We start from the raw sequence: 22,500 nt of genomic DNA, 5'->3' as shown, positions 1-22,500 counted from the left end.
CTTCTCTTTGACTTCATGGCAGACAACTTCCTCAGTCAGTATATTCTGGAACCTACTAGGCTGAACAACTGCCTTGATCTTTTTCTCTCCAATGCTCCTAATCTTGTGACACACGTTTCGGTGACTGATACACCTTTGTCTGACCACAAGCTTCTTGAGATCTTTCTGTCACATAATCCATGTCGGTCAGATCCTTCCGTACCCCCAGATTTCAGTGTTCCTTCGTTTCGGTCACTGGACTTCTACAAAGCAGATTATGACAAAATCAATCATCTCCTTGATTCTGTTAACTGGAGTGAACTATGGGAACTTTGTGATCCTGAAGAATTTCCTGAACTGTTGAACCTTGTCCTTCTTCAGATATGTGAGATGGGGTGCCCAAGGAAAAAGGCATCTAGCAAAAGGCGAGGTTCACCGGTTAATACATTGTCTCGCAAGAAACGCAAATTAAAACTTCGGTTGCATTTGGCTGAACAAAATCCAGTCGCTACAACAGCTCACTTGGAGTCACTTAGAAACCAGATTTCGAGTGTGTACGCTGACATGCGAGACGCTATAAACCACGACCTTAACTACCGTGAACAACAGGCGGTAGATAAAGTGCACAGCAATCCAAAATATTTCTACAGCTATGCTAAAAAGTTCTCTAAGCAGAAACGCAGTATTCCAATGCTTTTCAATGAAGCCAAGAGAACTTGCACCAATCCTGAAGAGATTGCTAACATCCTCCAGCGTCAATTCAGCAGTGTATTCAGTGACCCTTCAGCCACCAACATCAATGATGCATTATTTCAGTCACCTTCTCTACAGAAGCCATTCATTGATGACATGTTGGCATTCTCGGTTGCTGATATAATGGAGGCTATTGATGAAATTAAGCCGGGTGCCGCTGCTGGGCCTGATGATCTTCCAGTCCTGCTTCTGAAGAAGTGCAAAGAAGCACTCTCCAAACCTATACACATGATTTGGCAGCATTCTATGTCTACAGGCACAGTGCCGAAGTTCTACAAGACATCAAACATTGCTCCACTTCACAAGAAAGGCAGTCGTGCTATTGCGGGAAACTACAGACCTGTGTCGTTAACTTCTCATGTCATTAAGATCTATGAGCGAGTTCTACGAAAACAGATGGTGGCCCACCTCGAAGAAAACAACCTTCTCAATAGCAAACAGCATGGCTTCCGATCGGGGAAAAGTTGTCTCACTCAGCTGCTTCATCATTTTGATGACATCATCGAGGCGTTATCAAATGGTGACGACATGGACGCTATATACTTGGATTATGCCAAGGCCTTTGATAAAGTAGATCATCAACTTCTTATCAAAAAACTGCAGCTATATGGTTTTCATCCCAAAATCATCATCTGGATCGAGTCATTTCTTACAAATAGAACTCAACAAGTTGTTGTAGATGGTCACATGTCTATCATTGCTCTTATTATGAGTGGTGTCCCCCAAGGAACAGTTTTAGGTCCCATACTGTTTTTAATATTCATTAATGACATTGCTAGCTGCGTGTTGCATTCAACGTTAAGATGTTTCGCTGACGACACAAGAATTTGCAGATCCATCAGTGATTCACATAATGTTACTGAGCTTCAGTCTGATCTTGACAAAGTCACTGAGTGGTCATCAAGAAACAACATGGCACTACATGAGGATAAGTTTGAGTACATATGCCATCTTGCCAACAAACGTAATCCTCTCTATGAGCTTCCTTTTGTCCATGAACAGTTCCAATACAGAACATCAACTGGTACTATACTCAGTCCTGTGGATCAGCTCCGTGATCTCGGTATAACAGTATCCAGTGATACGTCCTGGACATCACACATACGATCTAGTTGTGATAAAGCGAGGAAGATGGCAGCATGGGTATTCAGTGTCTTCCACTCTCGCAATACTGGTGTTATGTTAACACTATACAAGTCACTAGTCCGTAGCCACTTAGAGTATTGCTCTCCTCTGTGGAATCCGGCGAAAGTGTATGAAATTCAGGAGCTTGAAAGTGTACAAAGAACTTTCACTTCAAAGATCCATGGTTTACAGCATCTCCATTATTGGGATCGCCTAAAAACCCTGTCCCTCATGTCACTTCAGAGGCGCAGAGAACGTTACATTGTCATGCACATGTGGAAAATCCTACATGGTTTCACATCCAACGACCTTGAAGTACAGTTCACAGTAAATCCACGATTGGGTACCCTTGCTAAGGTTCCAGCTGTCCGTACAAAAAGCTCAGCTGCTCACCAGACTCTATATGAAACATCATTTGGTGTAATGGGTCCCAGACTCTGGAACTGTATACCTTCGCACATACGTGCAGTCTCCAAACATGATGGCTTCAAGCATCATATGACAGCATTCATGCTTTCCTTGCCGGATAAACCGCCAATCCGGGGCTTCACATCACCGAACTCCAATTCTATACTGGACTGGCGTAACGATCGAGAGGCATCTTCTCTCTGGGGTGGTCAGCAACTCTGATGGTCTGTCGAGTTTCGACGAAGCAGATCAAAGGTATCAAAGGTAAGGTATATCAGTTTATATTTCGACTTTATAAAGTACCCTGACATTATAATCAAAAAGAGATGATATTTTACCAAAACCCATAATCATGGGTAGAGTGGACCGCTGTCAGTGTCTCTCTTTCCCAAACAAAAGGAAATGATATTAATTTGATTGACCGTTCTCAAATGCAAAATGATACCGAGAATGAAATCGGTCGCTCGCTTTTCCCATTCATTTACAATTGTAATAGATTAAGAAGAACTATCCAAAGGAAGCTGTACTCGGCAATGAAGATTCAATAAACTCCAGCTTGTTCAATAAGTAATAACTACCACCCTTGTCCCTTACCCCGAAATACTAGGTATCGACCCGAACGCAACCCAAAGAGATTTTTACAGCATCTGATTGATGTAATCGATCGAAACTTGATTATACAATTCGTAAGCCGTGAATGAATGGGAAAAGCGAGCGACCGATTTCATTCTCGGTATCATTTTGCATTTGAGAACGGTCAATCAAATTAATATCATTTCCTTTTGTTTGGGAAAGAGAGACACTGACAGCGGTCCACTCTACCCATGATTATGGGTTTTGGTAAAATATACTATATATATATTTGACCAAAACCCATAATCATGGGTAGAGTGTACCGCTGCCAGTGTCTCTCTTTTCCAAACAAAAGGAAATGATATTAATTTGAGGAACCGTCCGCTAATGCAAAATGATACCGAGAATGAAATCGGTCGCTCGCTTTTCCCATTCATTCACGGCTTACGAATTGTAATAAAGCTTATTAAATGGGAAAAGCGAGCGACCGATTTCATTCTCGGTATCATTTTGCATTAGCGGACGGTTCCTCAAATTAATATCATTTCCTTTTGTTTGGAAAAGAGAGACACTGGCAGCGGTACACTCTACCCATGATTATGGGTTTTGGTCAAATATCATCTCTTTTTGATTATAATGTCAGGATAATTTACACAGCTAGTCGAAACTTCATTAACAAGGAGGTAATTCCGACGATTTCGAAATTCTGCCTTTGAAAACGTTTCCTTGTGTTTAGTTAGGTATTTCCGTCGATAACCGACTGAATATGGCACTTTTTACTCATTCAAGTTGGCATTAAATTCATATATCATGCCATTTAAATATCGTGGAAAGCAGAATATATTCGAAATCACGAATGAGCAAAATTCTCACCTTTCGCACGTGCAAACTTTGAGCGGACGTTGCGTGCGCATACAATATTGAATCACCGTAAATTTTTGCATAATGGTATTTAATATATAGTTTGATAAGCATGCAAAGTTTCAGAAGATTTCAAAAATAACTTGGATCACAACGGGACTCCAAAGTTGATAAAAATCGTGAAAATAACAATTTTTAGTGATTTTAGCTATTTTAAATCAATTTGGGCGTGTCCCCACGTGTGCAACTTTTCGATTTTCAACTTTAAAACTAGCCTATAACACAATTTAGACCTTTAGGAAGCAAAATTGAGCTCCACAACCCAAGGGATGGCCCAACACCAGAGAATACTAATTCACAACTTTTGTGTTTTTATAAAATTATTCTTCAAAAAAGCACTAACTTCAATAGCAAATATCTTTATGAAGGAGCAAGGTAGGAAACTTTTCCGGTAGATTTTCGGAATGCTTGAACAATTATCTAAGATGAAAATGTCCTCAGATTTTGAATAAAATTACTCCTTAATGGTGTAAAATCGATTTGAAAAGTTGTTACTTTGTCAAAAATTAAGTTTTAAAAACACTTAATTTGATGACGTCATCAAGTGATGATGATGACGTTAAATTATTTTTCAATACAATGTAAACTAAAGCTTAAACGATTATCTTTAAAACCTGTGGTTCGAGATGACTGTATCGTTTATACTTTTGGATCTACGGACACTTAAATGTAGGCTACAATTGACTGCCAAAAGCGTCTATACATACATATATACATATATACATATATATACTTCACGACAATCTGTTGTAAAACAGGGGTTCCAGAAAACCCACTTGCCGATACTGCTGAAACATGAAATTTTGTTGACAGTCGATTTGGACAAGGTCTAGACGCCCTGCAAAGTTTCAGATCTCTTACTCAATTTTAACATGGTTTTTAAGGCACCTGAATATGGCGATTTTGGGTTTTTTACCTAATTTCGTATAACATGCTGGCGCGTATTTTGCGCAAATTTCTTAAAAACCTCCATATCACTATTTCTTATTCCTGTCATCTTTAACATTGAATTAGAATGTTTTGAACTTAAATATACCTGCTGAACTACTTTCGATGAGTCTTAATGCCTGGAAAACAATAAAGGGGATATAATAGTATAGGGGGTAAATAGTATTGTGAATATAAGGGCGACGGTAATGCTTGCCAGCATTGTGATATATAGACGCTTTTTGCAGTCAATTGTAGCCTACATTTAAGTGTCCGTAGATTCAAAAGTATAAACGATACAGTCATCTCGAACCACAGGTTTTAAAGATAATTGTTTAAGCTTTAGTTTACATTGTATTGAAAAATAATTTAACGTCATCATCATCACTTGATGACGTCATCAAGTTAAGTGTTTTTAAAACTTGACTTTTGACAAAGTAACAACTTTTTAAATCGATTTTACACTATTAAGGAGTAATTTTATTCAAAATCTGAGGACATTTTCACCTTAGATAATTGTTCAAGCATTCCGAAAATCTACCGGAATAGTTTCCTACCTTGCTCCTTCATAAAGATATTTGCTATTGAAGTTAGTGCTTTTTTGAAGAATAATTTTATAAAAACACAAAAGTTGTGAATTAGTATTCTCTGGTGTTGGGCCATCCCTTGGGTTGTGGAGCTCAATTTTGCTTCTTAAAGGTGTAAATTGTGTTATAGGCTAGTTTTAAAGTTAAAAATCGAAAAGTTGCACACGTGGGGACACGCCCAAATTCATTTAAAATAGCTAAAATCGCTAAAAATTTTGATTTTCACGATTTTTATCAACTTTGGAGTCCCGTTGTGATCCAAGTTATTTTTGAAATCTTCTGAAACTTTGCATGCTTATCAAACTATATATTAAATACCACTATGCAAAAATGTACGGTGATTCAATATTGTATGCGCACGCGACGTCCGCTCAAAGTTTGCACGTGCGAAAGGTGAGAAATTTGCTCATTCGTGATTTCGAATATATTCTGCTTTCCACGATATTTAAATGGCATGATATATGAATTTAATGCCAACTTGAATGAGTAAAAAGTGCCATATTCAGTCGGTTATCGACGGAAATACCTAACTAAACACAAGGAAACGTTTTCAAAGGCAGAATTTCGAAATCGTCGGAATTACCTCCTTGTTAATGAAGTTTCGACTAGCTGTGTAAATTATCCTGACATTATAATCAAAAAGAGATGATATTTGACCAAAACCCATAATCATGGGTAGAGTGTACCGCTGCCAGTGTCTCTCTTTTCCAAACAAAAGGAAATGATATTAATTTGAGGAACAGTCCGCTAATGCAAATTGATACCGAGAATGAAATCGGTCGCTCGCTTTTTCCATTCGATCACGGCTTACGAATTGTAATAAAGCTTATTGATTTGAAAAAGCGAGCGACCGATTTCATTCTCGGTATCAATTTGCATTAGCGGACTGTTCCTCAAATTAATATCATTTCCTTTTGTTTGGAAAAGAGAGACACTGGCAGCGGTACACTCTACCCATGATTATGGGTTTTGGTCAAATATCTTCACGACAATCTGTTGTAAAACAGGGGTTCCAGAAAACCCACTTCACGATACTCCTGAAACATGAAATTTTTTTTACAGTCGATTTGGACAAGGTGTAGACGCCCTGCAAAGTTTCAGATCTCTAACTCAATTTTAACATGGTTTTTAAGGCACCTGAATATGGCGATTTTGGGTTTTTTACCTAATTTCGTATAACATGCTGGCGCGTATTTTGCGCAAATTTCTTAAAAACCTCCATATAACTATTTCTTATTCCTGTCATCTTTAACATTGAATTAGAATGTTTTGAACTTAAATGTACCTGCTGATCTACTTTCGATGAGTCTTAATGCCTGGAAATCAATAAAGGGGATATAATACAGGGTGGGCCAAAAGTCAGTACCCATACGTTGGCCTTAATAGCTCCGCCGTGTTTTATATTTGAGAGCTGTTGCTTTGCAGATGGCATACTGTACTTACTGGTTCGAGGATTCCGTCGTCAAAATTTGAAAATTCGAATATTTTAGACCACGCCCATTCAATATTAAAACACCTATATTGTTTTCTCTGAACATGCTGAACGCCTAATTTTTTCAGAGACGGTAGATTATCAAATGTTGCATATGATCTGAAAACATAAGGCAAAACGGATTAGAAATGACGAAGTTATCAAGCATTTTCTGTATCTCGTTAACAAAATTGACTGGGTGATTATGTGACACCGTGACACGACACCTTAATTGGGCACCCTTAACAATTCCCATAATGTTTAACGGGGTAGTTACCGGGGGCACCTTATCACGTGATTAGGTAAACCAATCACCTGATCACACGAACCTAGTGGCCAACACGAGGACTCAGTCCTCTCCAGACTTAAGAGCTGAGCTTGCTAACTGCTTCAACAAGTTGGAAGCAACGAATATCGCTAATAGAAGGCAGTTCGAAACACTTGAGCTAGGCCAAGACAATCTGAAGAAAGCAGTCAAGAGTGTGGCAAACACTGCTAAGAACCAGTCACAAGCCACAGCTGAAGAGCTAAAGGGTGAGCTCAATCTAGCCTTTCAGTCATTTGAAACTGTAAGTTCCTCAAATAGGACCCGAATCGAGGCACTTGAAGTAAACCATGAGAGTCTGACGCAGGCCCTCACCAGTTCACCACAGCCTCCGGCGAACCACAAGCCCGCCCGGCGTGACACACCGGCCTCTGTCGATGATACGAACAGGGAAAGCGAACAGGGTATCCTGTGGTCCAAGATCGTTGAGAATGGAGGCTCCGAGACGTTCACTACATCGAACAAGAAGAACAGCAAAAACCACAAAGAGAATGTACCTGTACCAGCAACCAGACAGGACAACCGCAGTGAGTCAAAACATTCAGAGACCACCACATCCGAGGCACAACCTAACCAACCGAGTCGTGAAGCCAAGGAGAGTAGAAACAAATCTTCCAGGCGAATAAGGGAAAGTTACAGACAGCACACTGTTCTTCTGATCCACGATAGTAACTTTGATCACTTCAACCCTAAACTGTTCAATAGTCAATTCAATGTACACTGCCTCAAGTTTGACAGCTATGAGGATACGATTAAAAAAACAAAGCTATTGAACAGCACCATCAAACGACTCAAGCCCGAATGCATATATGTTCACACGGGGATAAATGACCTTCTCAAAAAGAAATCTGGTATCGTGAGTATCGTTGAGGAGTTCTCCGAGCACCTGATGAACACAACCAAAGCCCAAATATGCTTCTCAGGACTGATTCCATCGAGCAACGATAAAGCCCTCAATGAGAGAATCAGCATCGTCAACAAAGATGTTGAAGACTATGTGAGCTGGCTCCACAAACACAAGCCGGTTGCAAAAGATAGGATCTTTACCTTCCAAAATGACAGCATCGGTGACCAAAACTTTTACACAAGTAACGAAGGGTTCAAGCTGAGAGAACGAGGTAAAAAAATGCTGTGGGTGCGCCTCCGTGAAGGAATGAGGAAAACAATGCGCTTACCTCGAGTAAGCTACCAACCAAAGGACAGATCCAGACGCAGCACGAACAGGTTTAGAGATGAATAGCCCCCCTAAGATGAGACACTCACTCAAACTCATGAGCTGGAACATCAACCACCAGCGTGACAAATTTGAGGGTGTCAAATTCGAAATTGACGAGGTCCAGAAGCTCATAGCTGGCCACGATATCGTCTGCCTACAAGAAACTAAAGGACAGGTTTCTATGCGGGAATTCAAATGCTTCAACGCCAACAGATCGGATAGCAACTCAGGTGGCGTGTGCACAGCGATCCGGAAGCACTTGGCTGCAGGAGTAGTCAGAGTTCATTTTTCCAAATGCGACGACATACTCATCGTAAAGCTTAAAGCCAAATACTTCAACCTTGACAAAGATCTGAATCTTATCAATGTGTACGACTCGCCAGCTCATGGCTCATACAAGAAACGAATGCGTTCCAAAATTGAACAATATACAACCACTTGTGAGCACTTAGAAGAGTGTCTATCAAATATCCCCGACTCCGAAGATGCTGCCATACTTGGTGACATGAACGCGCGGACCGGCACATTGAACGACTTCCTTATACCATGCGAGTCTAGGGACCTTCAAGTTGAACTCGATCCTCCCCAGCATTCTATATCTCCTACTGAGGTAGCCTCTAGAAACAACCAAGATCGGATTCTCAACTCCAACGGCAAACCCTTCATTGAGCTACTCCAGACAACTGGAATGATAATCCTAAACGGAAGGACAATTGGGGACATATTTGGCAGTCCAACTTGCATTCAAAGAAATGGAGTAAGTACGGTCGACTACATTTGCGTGTCCCACAGCCTCCTTCATCGGGCAAGGTTCTTCAAAGTTGGTGACCTCACCCCTTATTCTGACCACAGACCAATATCCACCACTTTAACCACAAACATAAGGAACATTGTGATGGCTGGCGACATCTCGAACGAAATGGAGCTCAAATTCGCATCGATCCCGAAGCCATTCAAGTGGACCAAAGATGCCTGCTCTGGACTTGGTACCACAGAAAAATTCAAGTCAGCCCAGAACACCGCTCAATTCAAAGAAAAAGTTGATTCTCTTCTTCAAACTGATATTTCCTCCCCTGACGACATTCGCAGTTTCAATGAAATTGTGATTGCCACCTTTACTAACCTGGCAAGTCAAGTTACCACCCAGAAAAGTGGAAAGCCCAGTACTAACAAAAACAAATGGTTTGATTGGAGTTGTAGGCATGCTAAACGATTAGTCTGTAGAGACGAAAGAGCCAAGAATAACACCCACATCGATCCTATGCTCGTGGAATCCAACCGAGCAAGATTTTACCTCCGTAAGAAAGAATACAGGGCACAAACACGAGCTAGAAAGGGAGCTTACCTTTACAAACTTAACGAGAAAATCAACCTCAGCAACAACATCAACTGGGCTGCTTTAAAAGACCTCTCGTCCGCTTGCAAGGACCCCGATACATTCGACATATATGACCTGATCGCATTTCACAAGTTCTTCAACGACCTATACAATCAGAAGTGCAAGGACCCCTCGCACGGTGGACTACAAACGAACACTTCGACCAACGAAGCTGGTGAACAGGGAACCGAGTACCACCTCGAGCCATCAGTCGAACTTGAAAAACTCAACACAGAGTTTACTATCCAAGAACTGGAGAAAGTCACCAATAAGCTCCAGAATAACAAAAGCGTTTCATGTGATCTTATCTCCAACGAGATGCTCAAGAGCTCCAAACTCGGTCTCCAAAAAGTCCTTCTGAAACTATTCAATGGTTGCCTAACGCAAGGAATCTACCCCTGGAACTGCTCAATAACTACCCCCCTACACAAAAAGGGGGACAAGCAGAACCCCGATAACTATAGAGCAATCACAGTCGGAAGTTGCCTTGGAAAACTCTTTGCATCCCTCCTCCTTGATAGGCTGATCGAATTCCGTAAAGTCGTCTGTCCCGACTTCCCTCACCAACTCGGATTCAGAGCTGGTGCCCAGTGCTCTGACCATATCCTGACCCTTACAACGATCATCGAGAAGTATACAAAGAAGCTGAAGAAGAAAATATTCGCTTGCTTCGTGGACTATCGTAAGGCGTTCGACACAGTCTGCAGGGAGGCTCTCATGTACAAACTCAGTAGACTTGGTATCGGAGGAAGCTTCTTCTCTTGCCTCCAGAACATGTACAGCAACTCAGTTACCCGTATCAAACTGAGCAAGAAGCTGTCGGACACCATCGATGTCACCATTGGTACCGAACAGGGACATCCAATGTCGCCGGAGCTCTTCAAGGTATACATTTATGACCTCTCCATTAGACTAGCAGCTCTTGAGGACTTGTCAATTCCAGAACTGAACGGCTTCCCGGTCAGCCATCTTCTGTGGGCAGACGACCTGATACTTTTGGCACTCGACACCAAAAGCCTGCAGAAACAACTTGATTGCCTGCACGAATTTGCAAGTAAATGGGAACTGTCAATTAACATCGACAAAACCAAAATCATGGTATTCAACTCGAGCTCTCGTTTGCTGAAGTGCTCCTACGGGTTCAAACTAGGGAACCTGGACATCTCATCGGCCAAATCTTACTGCTATCTTGGCATTCAATTCAGTCTCAACGGTTCATTTAAAGGTGCCATGAACGAACTGAGGAAAAAAGCACTAAGAGCATTTTTCTCGATCAGACGCATGGTCGACACTCGAGCATTAACAACAAAAACCATGCTCAAGCTTATAGACAGCCTCGTTAAACCAGTCGCTACGTACGCCTGTCAGATATGGCTACCGTGTACAAAAATGGCAAAGGAGATGGCTTGCGCTGATGGTTCAAGACAGAACCTTGCTAGAGCTGCAACAAAGGACGCACTTGAGACAACACACCTGAAAATGCTGAAATGGGTGCTCGGCTTACACAAGAAAGCTAACAACAACTTCTGTTACGGAGATACGGGCAGGTTACCATGGGCCCTGTCGGTACTACCACAATGCCTGAGATACTTCGACAGATTGTCTCAGACATCACCCGACGTGAGCAGCGTCAACTTTCTTGTGCATCAGACATTCCAAGAGCAGAAGAATCTAAACCTCTCTTGGTATAAGACCTGGAACTCGATCGCTCAGTCTGAATCCAAAGCGGCCAAATTCGCTCGATCCGACCAACACAGAGCAGAAGGAACGACCTCAACTGCACATGGAAATTTGGTTGATCACTTTGTAAAAGATTGGAGAACAGATTTAGCATCCCAAAAGAAAATGCAATTTTACTGCACTATCAAACAGGTATTCGGAGAGGAGCAGTATCTCAATCTAAAGAATAGTCAATGTCGCATGCACATAGCAAAAATCCGCTCCAGTAGCCATGACCTTCTTATTGAGAGAGGGAGATACACAAAAGAAACTGGAACGTGGACGAGAGCCTGCAGATTCTGCTGCAACAAGGATAACGTTCAAGGCTTAGAATATCTCCCCTTTTTCGAAGGAACAATCATTGAAAATGAAGAACACTGCCTCACTGAATGTCCAATGTACCACTCAGCGAGACTCTCACTGTCGGAAAACCTTAAGAGTCTTTTGCTGCTCAAGGAATACGGAGCTATCATGAATTCTGCCCATGTGCAAGAACTGGGCAAATTCCTTTGCAACTGTCACCGCATCAGGAACCCGAAAAAGACGCCAATACTGCCTGTCACCCCATCAGGACTACCAACTCAACAGACATAATACAGATCAACCATCATTATGCAGATTTCACGATCTGTTGTACGAGCATGGAACACTAGTGATTACTGTTTCCAGTACGTTGTGACTGTGAGTGGGAGGACTGTTTGAGTATGAATGTGTCTTTTGTGGACTTGAATACTAATATCGCAGTTTAGTGACCATTGAAGTTGCCTTTTACTACTTCCTCTTATGTTAAATTATTATTTCAGCAATTATTTCTATTTCGGTTGTTTGTACGGGAGTTAAATTTTAAGTAATTTTGTTTTAAATTTTCATGATTCTTGAATCTCGAATTTTACTTACTCTAGATATGTTATTCATTCATGTATAGTCGAGACGATGGTGTTAGTGCCATCTCCGACAACTTTACGTTTAATTCCGTTTAATTCCGTTTAATTCCGTTTAATTCACGTAATGAATAAACTCGTTATGCTTCATATCTCGGTCATCTGAGAAGCTACAGTTCTAATTCTTTCAGGACAAACGTAATTCGAATGGCCAAACACAATTCAATAAAATTTAGCTTGATCCGACTATCCAAACTATCAAATAAATGTGAAAATGAACCTCCATTTGAAAAAAATGAACGCGAATATTTTTCGAGTTGACAAATTCCTCGAACCAGTGGTGGTACTAAGTCATACCAGAAAGAAGTATTTAAATTGGGCACTCAGTGACTGAGCTATAAAGGCCAACGTATGGGTACTGACTTTTGGCCCACCCTGTAGTATAGGGGGTAAATAGTATTGTGAATATAAGGGCGACGGTAATGCTTGCCAGCATTGTGATTTATAATGCAATTGTTTTTTTCCTTTTTGCAGCATTAAGGTTTGTCTGGTTCAGAGTTGACAATATTCATCAAGTTTAGTGTCATATAGTCAGTGATTTTAGACTTTACACATTTTCATTATGGGTGTAATATCAAAAAGCTATGCATATAGTACTAAAAGGCAATTTTAAAATTTATTATTAAAAAAAAGATAAATTAACTCTCATGGCAGAAATTTGTATTAATATCTCGTAATATATTATCTCTAATCAGCTGCAGTAGCTGTACATCTGACAGAATAAGGGCCGGTGCTTGTCGCCGTAATTCTTTGACCGCCCGGTGTCCCTCTTGGGGGTAATTATGTACGTCAATCTGTGGCAAGATGAGGGATGATCCATTTATTTGTCCACAATTTCAGCAACCTTCAAATATATTTACTGTACTTGGTGCTCTAAACGTGGCTATTCGACAGGTCCGGTCCATGTGCAGACCATTAGAACCTAATTTAGACTGTTAGCGATCATGATATTTGAGCCTAGATTTTATATAACAGTGCTCACGAATACTTTTCATTCTTCCCATGATATTCTTAATTCTACCACTGATTACTTTCACGTTATTGCTTTGTTGAAATTATAGTTATTTTGGGAATTTCCTTGTTTGTGGAATTTGACCCAAATATGATAGTCATCCCGGGTTATTACTTCTACTACTCAGTTGCAATCACTGCAGACCAAATCTCTTGATTAGTTTCGAGCCCAGCTATTTTAGTTCGCATATATTGTGGCCGTTTTAATTTAGATTAAATTTGCACCAAATTCCTCACTTGACTGGTCAAAATTCAAGTTCTGTCGTCTAATTATAGAAATTTTGCACTGTTTGTTCACAATCAAGTCATATAGCAGGACCATTCAGACATGATTGTTGACCAAGATTGGGAAAACACAAACTTCTCTATTCAACTCGTCTTTACATTCATTGTTTTGATGATCATGTCTGTCGTTGCAAACGCGACTCTGTTGGTGCTTGGAGTTTTAAGGACGATGAAGCATGCCCGGTCTAAATCCAGATGTTTCCGAGATTGCAGTTTTTTCTATCTGGTGTTCTGCGACTTTCTTCAGTCTCTGTTTGGTTGTGCCTTCAGGGGCCCAGGTTATTGTTTTTCGTTTTAATCTGCTAACTTTGAAAATTAAGTAAGCCCAATAGTATTTTCAGTTATATTTCGGATTGTTTGGTTGTGAAAGTGATTCATCAAAATACACGAAACTTTGAGATACAATAATAAAATATAATGACGATATTAAAAACGTACCCTCTTATACCAGCTCTCTCAGATTTATTACACGGTACATACAGCGAGACCAGTTGCAAAATCAAGTGTTATTTTTCACTGATCAGCACTGACCCTTTTCTTATGGCGATAATGCCCATCACTGTAGACCGATTCATGGCAACGGTCTTTCCTTATAAGTAAGCAACATTGTATTTATTTGCGAGAACAAAGTGTTTACTCTCTATTTTTTTATAGAATAACTTATTCTATCGTAGAACTGTAAAATAACCGATTGTATCCAACTAGAATGTATTTTTAGTTATATGGTGGATAATTTTATAGAGTGTAAAAGCAATGACTTATTTAAACTCCTTCAGAAGGAAAACACCTCTCCACAAGAAGCTGCTTCTGGCTCCAATCGTCTTCTCCTGGTGTTTCTCTTTGTTCGATATGGCGCTTATCAAGATCATCTACGAGCCGCACATCATCGGACGATCCATTGTCAGTTTCAACTCTTCGACTGGATTGTGTGGACTTGCAGCCTGGAAATCAGATACGGTCAGAGAATACGTTAGAACCACCGTGGCTATGATTCTACCCTTTTTCTTCAACTTGGTCACTTATGCGATAGTCATCTTTAAAATAAGATCAAGGACTGTCAAGATTTCCCATACGATAGTGTCTCTGAAGTCATTCATGATTTGTTTCTTTTTCACTCTCTCCTGGATTCCATCCTTCATTGCACTTGATCTGATAAGTTCCAAAGATGAGGGAACAGTGCGGGTATCTCAGTTATGTCTCTATCTAAACTGTTTACTTGATCCACTACTGTATAGTCTCCCCACAAAAACTGTGTTAAGGTTACTGAACAAACTAGGTTTCGGTAGTGATCGTCAAGTTAGCGGTGAAGGTTTCCAAAACAGACTGAAGAGGAAGAAAGTGTCGGGACCTAAGACAACCGGAAAAACAAATGTCATGTTTACTGGATAACACCTTATAGGATAACACCTCAATGTTTGAACTATAAAATTATTTAAGACAATATTTCTTCAAATATCATGATTTTTAAACCAAAAGTTGCGTCTCGTCAAGCTGATTACGATCCTGTAAATATTATTCCAAAATAACTGTCACATTTAAAGTTATATGCACTAGCAGAAACCGGTATAATCCTAAAATGGTGTCAATACTCAAGAGACTAAAATAATTACTACCTATTTAATTCGCGTTTTTGACACCACTTGGGGATCCAAATTTTGGACTCTAAAACTCCTATTTCTTGGCCTATTTTTTATTTTTTCGCGCTGATTTGGAGGAAATTAAAGCATTTGACCCAGTCAAAAAAGTATCAGTTGTATTGTGTATATCTTTTACGGTTTTTGCGGAAAGTTGCGTTAAAGTTGATGCCGTGGTGTCAGTAAAATGGTACGGATCCATATATATCGTCTCACTTTATATATACTAGCAGGAACCCGTATAACCCTAAAATGGTGTCAAGACTCAAGAGACTAAAATAATTAATACCTATTTAATTCGCGTTTTTGACACCACTTGGGGGTCCAAATTTTGGGCTCTAAAAGTAAAACTCCTATTTCTTGGCAAATTTTTTATTTTTTCATGCTGATTTGGAGCCATTAAAGCATTTGACCCAGTCAAAAACGTTTCAGTTGTCTTTCTTTTACGGTTTTTGCGGAAAGTCGCGTTAAAGTTGATGCCGTGGTGTCAGTAAAATGGTACGGAACCCTCCATATATATTGTCTCGCAATATTGACCGCATGAACGGTATAATGTCCATGTCCAATTTAAGGTTAAAACTGGATCTGGAAGGAGGTGTCGTTTTACGGCCTACAATCTACATAATATCTTTTACCTTACCTTTACTTTGATACCTTTGATCTGCTTCGTTAAACATCAGAGTTGCTGACCACCCCAGAGAGCAAATGCCTCTCGATCGTTACGCCAGTCCAGTATAGAATTGGAGTTCGGTGATGTGAAGCCCCGGATTGGCGGTTTATCCGGCAAGGAAAGCATGAATGCCGTCATACTCATATGACGCTTGATCGAAGCCATCATGCTTGGAGACTGCACGTATGTGCCAAGGTATACAGTTCCAGAGTCTGGGACCCATTACACTGATGATGTTTCATATAGAGTCTGATCAGCAGCTGAGCTTTTTGTACGGACAGCTGGAACCTTAGACAAGGTATCCAATCGTGGATTTACTGTGAACTGTACTTCAAGGTCGTTGGAGGTGAAACCATGTAGATTTTTCCACATCTGCATGGCCATGACAGGTCCTATATAGGGTTTTTACGATACAGTGGGAGCCGCGCACTCGTGAGCGGCGGCTCATACAACGTATGACAAGCCCTGTGTATACGCGTACTGCGTGACGCGCTTGTTTCACAAGTAGAATATATCCTTTGCCGCCTTCGGCGGTCGCGCGCTATTACCTGTAGTAGAGGCTCTTACGGGCATTGTCTGCTCGATACGCTTGGGACCCCAAATACACCTTACTAGACGTATTTTTGACCGTAGAATCGATTAAAAGTGGTTTTAAGATGATTGGACTGACTATTTAGGGGTAAAATTGCAAAAAACCGATTTTTAGGCAAAAAATAGGCCAAAAACCATGTTTTTTGATATTTTGAACAAGTTAATTTTGTTGGCATGTCGGGAAAACTTGCATGGAGATAGTTAAAACACAGCTGCACAAGATGATATAAAAATTTGAAAAATCCCTCTATTTTTTTGGGGGTAAAAATCCAAAAAAGTGGTAAAAATTTTGACTTTTTTGCTTGAAGTTTGAATAATTTTTTGCAGTTGTATTAAATCAACCCAAAAATAGTCACATCGTGTTTGTCTAAATTTTTCCTTTCCGAGAAGTACCCACTTCATATACTTGATCGAAGTTTGAATATTGTCACTCCGCAAGCGTTTTTGCCAAATTTTCGACGCGCACTACGCGCAAAAGCATTTAGTTGTTATTAATTGGCACCCGCGCGTTCATCATAAATTTCAAACAGCTATAACTCAGCGAGATTATGTCTGTTCTAGCTCATATTTTCACACCAAATAGAAAATAATGTGATCTTATTGCTGGCAAAATATGAATATAATCACTTTATTTGCTTTAGAGAAATAGACTGTCAAAGTTTAAAACGCGCATTGGTATAGCACGTGACTAATAAGGCCAAATTTATACTTCTTAACATATTATCAATCCTTAGACATCATACTATTGTGTCCAATTAGCGGTTAGGTCTCTAAACTCGTAGCAGAAAATTAAACACGTCTTCTTGCCCGTAAGAGCCTCTACTACTGGGGACCGGACCCCAGGCTATTATGTTCATAAACATAATAAAGATTCAGCGGAATGACAGGCTGAGCGCCGCTCAGTAAGCGCGCTACTAGTTGCAAGCGAAATGGCTCTGGTTAGAGCAAATTTTTACAAGGAAAGTGCGTCCGAACAATTTAAAGCATACCTAATCTTACTGGGCCACGCTCAGCCTGTCATTCCGCCTAATCTCTATCATCTATGTTTATAAACATGATAGCCTGAGGTCCTCAGGTAAATCTAACTACAAGTATAACCATTGCATCAGACATTATGTTACAGCTAAAAATAGCGTATTTTGCCCCATTTCACATTTACATCACTATATCATTTCCGATATCCACCAAATTTTTCGGACAGTTGTGAAATTAAAGCTTGCTCTAACATCTAGAACCAAAGCCCTTTCGCTTGCTGTAGCGCGCGACCGCCGAAACAAGCGCGTCAAGCAGTACGCGTAAACCACAGGGGGGGGGGGCTGAAACCAGGTTTTCGATCAAACGTTGCCATTTGTAGTCAAACTGCAAACGTTGCCAGCAGTTGCTCTCTTTCAATGAAATCGCTGCATTATGAAAGCCAAGCTTCGCATACGAATATATGTAATTCAATTATTACATTGATGTATGTACTATTTTGAAAAGATTTTCAATAAAAAAAATAATGGCAGGCAAAATGCAGCGATTTCATTGTAGTAGAGGCTCTTACGGGCATTGTCTGCTCGATACGTTAGGGACCCCAGATACACCTTACTAGACGTATTTTTGACCGTAGAATCGATTGAAAGTGGTTTCAAGATGATTGGACTGATTGTTCTGGGGTAAAATCGCAAAAAAACCGATTTTTGGGCCAAAAATAGGCCAAAAAACCATGTTTTTTGATATTTTGAGCAAGTTAATTTTGTTGGCATGTCGGCAAAACTTGCATAAAGATAGCTAAAAAACAGCCGCACAAGATTGTATAAAAATAAAACAAATCCCTCTATTTGTTCTGAGGTAAAAATCCAAAAAAGTGGTAAAAATTTTGACTTTTTTGCTTGAAGTTTGAATAATTTTTTGCAGTTGTATTAAATCAACCCAAAAATAGTCACATCGTGTTTGCCTAAATTTTTCCTTTCCGAGAAGTACCCACTTCATATACTTTATCGAAGTTTGAATATTGTCACTCCGCAAGCGTTTTTGCCAAATTTTCGACGCGCACTACGCGCAAAAGCATTTAGTTGTTATCAATTGGCACCCGCGCGTTCATCATAAATTTCAAACAGCTATAACTCAGCGAGATTATGTCCGTTCTAGCTCATATTTTCACACTAAATAGAAAATAATGTGATCTTATTGCTGACAAAATATGAATATAATTACTTTATTTGCCTTAGAGTAATAGACTGTCAAAGTTTAAAACGCGCATTGGTATAGCACGTGACTAATAAGGCCAAATTTATACTTCTTAACATATTATCGATCCTTAGACATCATACTATTGTGTCCAATTAGCGGTTAGGTCTCTAAACTCGTAGCAGAAAACACGTCTTTTTGCCCGTAAGAGCCTCTACTATTGGACGAGCGCAACTGCTCACTGCTGGCAACGTTTGACTTATTGACTACAAATGGCATCGTTTGATCGAAAACCTGGTTTCAGCCCCCCAACCCTGTGAGACACATGGCTTTGTGAAATTAAAGCCGCTATATTGAAAGGTCTTCATCAATTTGCAAAATGATCTCATTCAAGGAACTGAAGATATGACAGAATAATACGACAAAAATCAACGAATTTCGTCAAATAAGGCGACTTTTACACCTAAAGCCTTACTGGGCCGCGCTCAGCCTGTCATTCCGCCAAATCTTTATTATTGTTAATCATTAATGAACATTAACAAAAGGGGTAACAAAAGCCGCGCACCATCAAATAAGGCACCAAGCCCAAGGCTGAAGGCGAAACTCACGGATCATTTCAAAAAGCAGCAGTTATGAGCAGTTTCTTTGCAATATAGTTTTCCTGTGTTTGGTACTGTAAAAATTTTAACACATTACAGTCTCTAGAAAACAATGGTACAAAAATTTTGAAAATCCGAGCAAGTTTATTTTTATCGTGCGCGTGCACCCCTTGTAGCGCGATGCGTTAATGCATAATGGACGCTGTCAATTCATCGCAGCTCGGCGCGGCACAGTAGCACATCTCGCCGATCTGAACTGTGATCAGAAGCCTCATTGAGTGCGCGGCGCGGAATAGTAACCAGTAACACATCGCGCTACAACGCAATGCGTTACTGTGCCGCGCCGCGCACTCAATGAGGCTTCTTTTCGACTTGTATCTTGACTTGTTTTCGTGGCACACCTCTGCATTTTAAGTTGTTGTGCCACTATAATCAATAAGTTTAAATTATTATTATTATATCGGGTCTCAATAAGAGGTCTCGACTGCCTAGGCATCAAACCCTGGCAATCGGTAAATTTCCTTTGGCCAGGAGTCAGCTGACCCTAGGGACCAGAGGATAAAGACGTAGAGACTGTGTGTATCTACAAAAGTGGTTGTTTTTACAAGAGACAGGGTTTGCAATGCAAGGGAAGAAAAATGGGAGAAACAATCACAAAGTGCATATTATATGAATTAGCAAATTATGAATATTAAGCAATTACAAAATCTCACGATAACATTAAATTATGTTGAGAAGGACATTAGAGCCTGAGGTTCCGGTGGTTTACTGTTGTTTCACCAGCTGTTTGGTCAAGTTCTAGCCCGTTACTTGGACTAGTAACGGGGGAACTAACAGTGTTAATAGTTTAAACTTTGTTTTATAACTGGATCTCAGGGAGTAGGCATTTGGCAATGCCAGGGACACAGGAGGGGCTAAGTGCAAAGAAACTGCTGCTAACTGCTGCTAACTGAGTGGAGTTGGGTTAAAAACATATAAGAGATACGATGATTTAACTTGTAGAAGCTTTCAGTAAACATGTGTTAATCGTCGTCAGCTGAATGTGATGTGGTGGACAATGCTTATATGTGATTGAGTGGTGTCAGGGATGGAGGGTGGGGGAGGTGTGGGTGGGAAAGTGAAAATTACAGTACAATGTCAATAAAAATTTAGTCTTCTGTTGAGGTTGAGAAGGAAATGCCAGATGGTCTGGACTTTAAGGATTTGGCAATTTTAGGAAGAATGGGGTCCCAGAGGGAACTACATTTGGGTGCGCGGTCTGTTCTGTTCATAGCTGGTTGTCGTATTTGTATAGCTGCGTGTTCTGTGAGGTCTAGTTGGGTGCGTGAGGTGAGGGATTTGAGGACTTCGATGTTGTTCCAGGAGATGGTGTGGCCGGTGGTCAGGGCATGATGTGCAGGGGCTGATTTGATTCTGTCTGTGGATTCGTCGATGGCGTTGTTGAGTCTGTAACATCGTTCGTGTTCTTTCATGCGGTGGACCAAGGGTCTGTAGGTCTGTCCGGCGTATTTGGAGGGGCACTGTGAGCAGGAAATTTCGTAGATGGTGTTGGGGGTGAGGTGAGTAGGGGGTGTGGTCTTCGTTTTGGTGAGGAGGTTGCGGAGGGAGGTAGCAGAGGAGTGGGTGACTTTGATGTCGTGTTGTCCGAGTATCTTGGAGATGGGTTTGGATAGGGAGGGATGGAAAGGAAGAGAAACACTAAGGGCATGTTCACGGGTCTGTCGGTTGAATGAGGCTAGGGATTGGTGGCGAGAGGGGTTGGTGAATTTCCGTTGTACTTCGTCCATGATGGTGGTGATGCGGTGAGGAGGGAAGCCGTTCTGGAGGCAAACGTGTCGTACTGTTTGGAGTTCGTCGTCAAGGTGTTGGGGTGAGCAGATGTTGTGGGCTCTTCTGGTCAGTGATCGGATGACTGCGTTCTTAGATGAGTTGGTGGTGCAGGAGGAGTACTTGGTGTAGAGGTTGGTGTGGGTGGGTTTTCTGTAGACTGATGTGGATTTGTCAGGGTGGATGAGAACGTCAAGGAAGGGTATAGTTCCGTCTGTAGAGGGATGTTCTTGGGTAAAGTTGAGGTCTTCAGTAAGGGAGTTAAGGAATGTAAGGAAGGATTCTGCGTGGTTTCTGTCTCTGAAAGATCCAAGGCCGTCGTCAACGAAATGGGAGTAAGTGTTCGGAGGGTCAGGACATGAGGATAAAGCTAAGGTCTCGATTTCAGCAAGGCGGATTTCAGCTAGTTCAACAATGAGGGGGGATCCCATTGTACCACCTTCGTCTTGGGAGTAGAAGGAGCCGTTGAATTCAAGGTATGAGTTGTCAAGGCAAAAGTTGATAAGGGAGCCTATGGTGGTGGTGGTGACATTGGAGGGAAGACGAGAGGGGTTCTGTTCAAAGGAGGAGATGACAGTTTTGAGGGCTAGGCGCATGTCACAGGAGGTGTACAAGGATTGGACGTCTAAGGAGGCGTGGTAGTGGAAGGAGGGATTGAGAGAGGAGTCGAAGCGATGTTTGAAGTCGGAAGAGTCTTTGAGGCGTAAGGGGTTCTGGGCTAGGGGTTTGAGGAAAGATGCGAGGACTTTGTGGAGGGCTTGGAGGGGGGTGTTGTAGAAGCTGACTACGGGACGGATAGGTGCGCCGGGTTTGTGTATCTTAGGTTGTCCGTAAAGTTGAGGCCATCTAGGATGTAGGTTGCGCATCTTGTGGTATAGGTCGGTCGTGATCTTCTTGTCGGTGTGTAGTTTCTTGAGGACTTTCTGTAGTTTAGTGGTAACGGATTGAGTGGGGTCTTTCGTTAAGAGGGTGTAACTACCTGAGGATAAGTGGTCGGTAACTTTGGTTATGTATTGATCGTGAGTCAGTACAACAGTGGCGTTGCCCTTATCAGCAGGAAGAAATTTCAATTCAGATTTCTTAGATTTTAAAGATTTAAGAGCGGTACGTTGTTGTGGAGTCAAATTGTCGGTGGTCATGTCACGTTTATTGTCAAATTTAGATAATACAGAGGTGACCTGATATGTGGCTGAGGCTTCCATGCCTTCTCCTAGTTGTTTAGTGATATTCTGTATGAGGGGAGCCAGGTCGGGGGTAGGATCTGAGGTGGGTGTCGGGACGAACTTCAGTCCAAGGGAGAGGACGTCAGTTTTAGTTGCTGCTAACTGCTGCTCACTGCTACTCACTGCTGCTCACTGCTGCTCGCTGCTACGAACTGCTGCTCACTGCTG

General features: G+C 41.1%; 2 protein-coding genes across 2 annotated transcripts in view; one reads left to right on the top strand and one right to left on the bottom strand.

Annotated features, from left to right (window-relative positions):
* The window catches only part of LOC134815819 (uncharacterized), a 62,483-nt gene that overhangs the window by 1,976 nt on the left and 38,007 nt on the right, over window positions 1-22,500 (top strand). The window lies entirely within an intron of this gene.
* On the bottom strand, window positions 20,431-22,248 carry LOC134815390 (uncharacterized). Its single transcript, XM_063823923.1, has one exon. The coding sequence runs from the start codon at window positions 22,246-22,248 to the stop codon at window positions 20,431-20,433; it is 1,818 nt and encodes a 605-aa protein (XP_063679993.1).

The sequence above is a fragment of the Bolinopsis microptera genome, chromosome 5 (assembly GCF_026151205.1).
Source record: "Bolinopsis microptera isolate Bmic1 chromosome 5, MBARI_Bmic_1.0, whole genome shotgun sequence".
Taxonomy (NCBI): Eukaryota; Metazoa; Ctenophora; class Tentaculata; order Lobata; family Bolinopsidae; genus Bolinopsis; species Bolinopsis microptera.
This window is presented reverse-complemented; position numbering and strand designations above follow the sequence as displayed.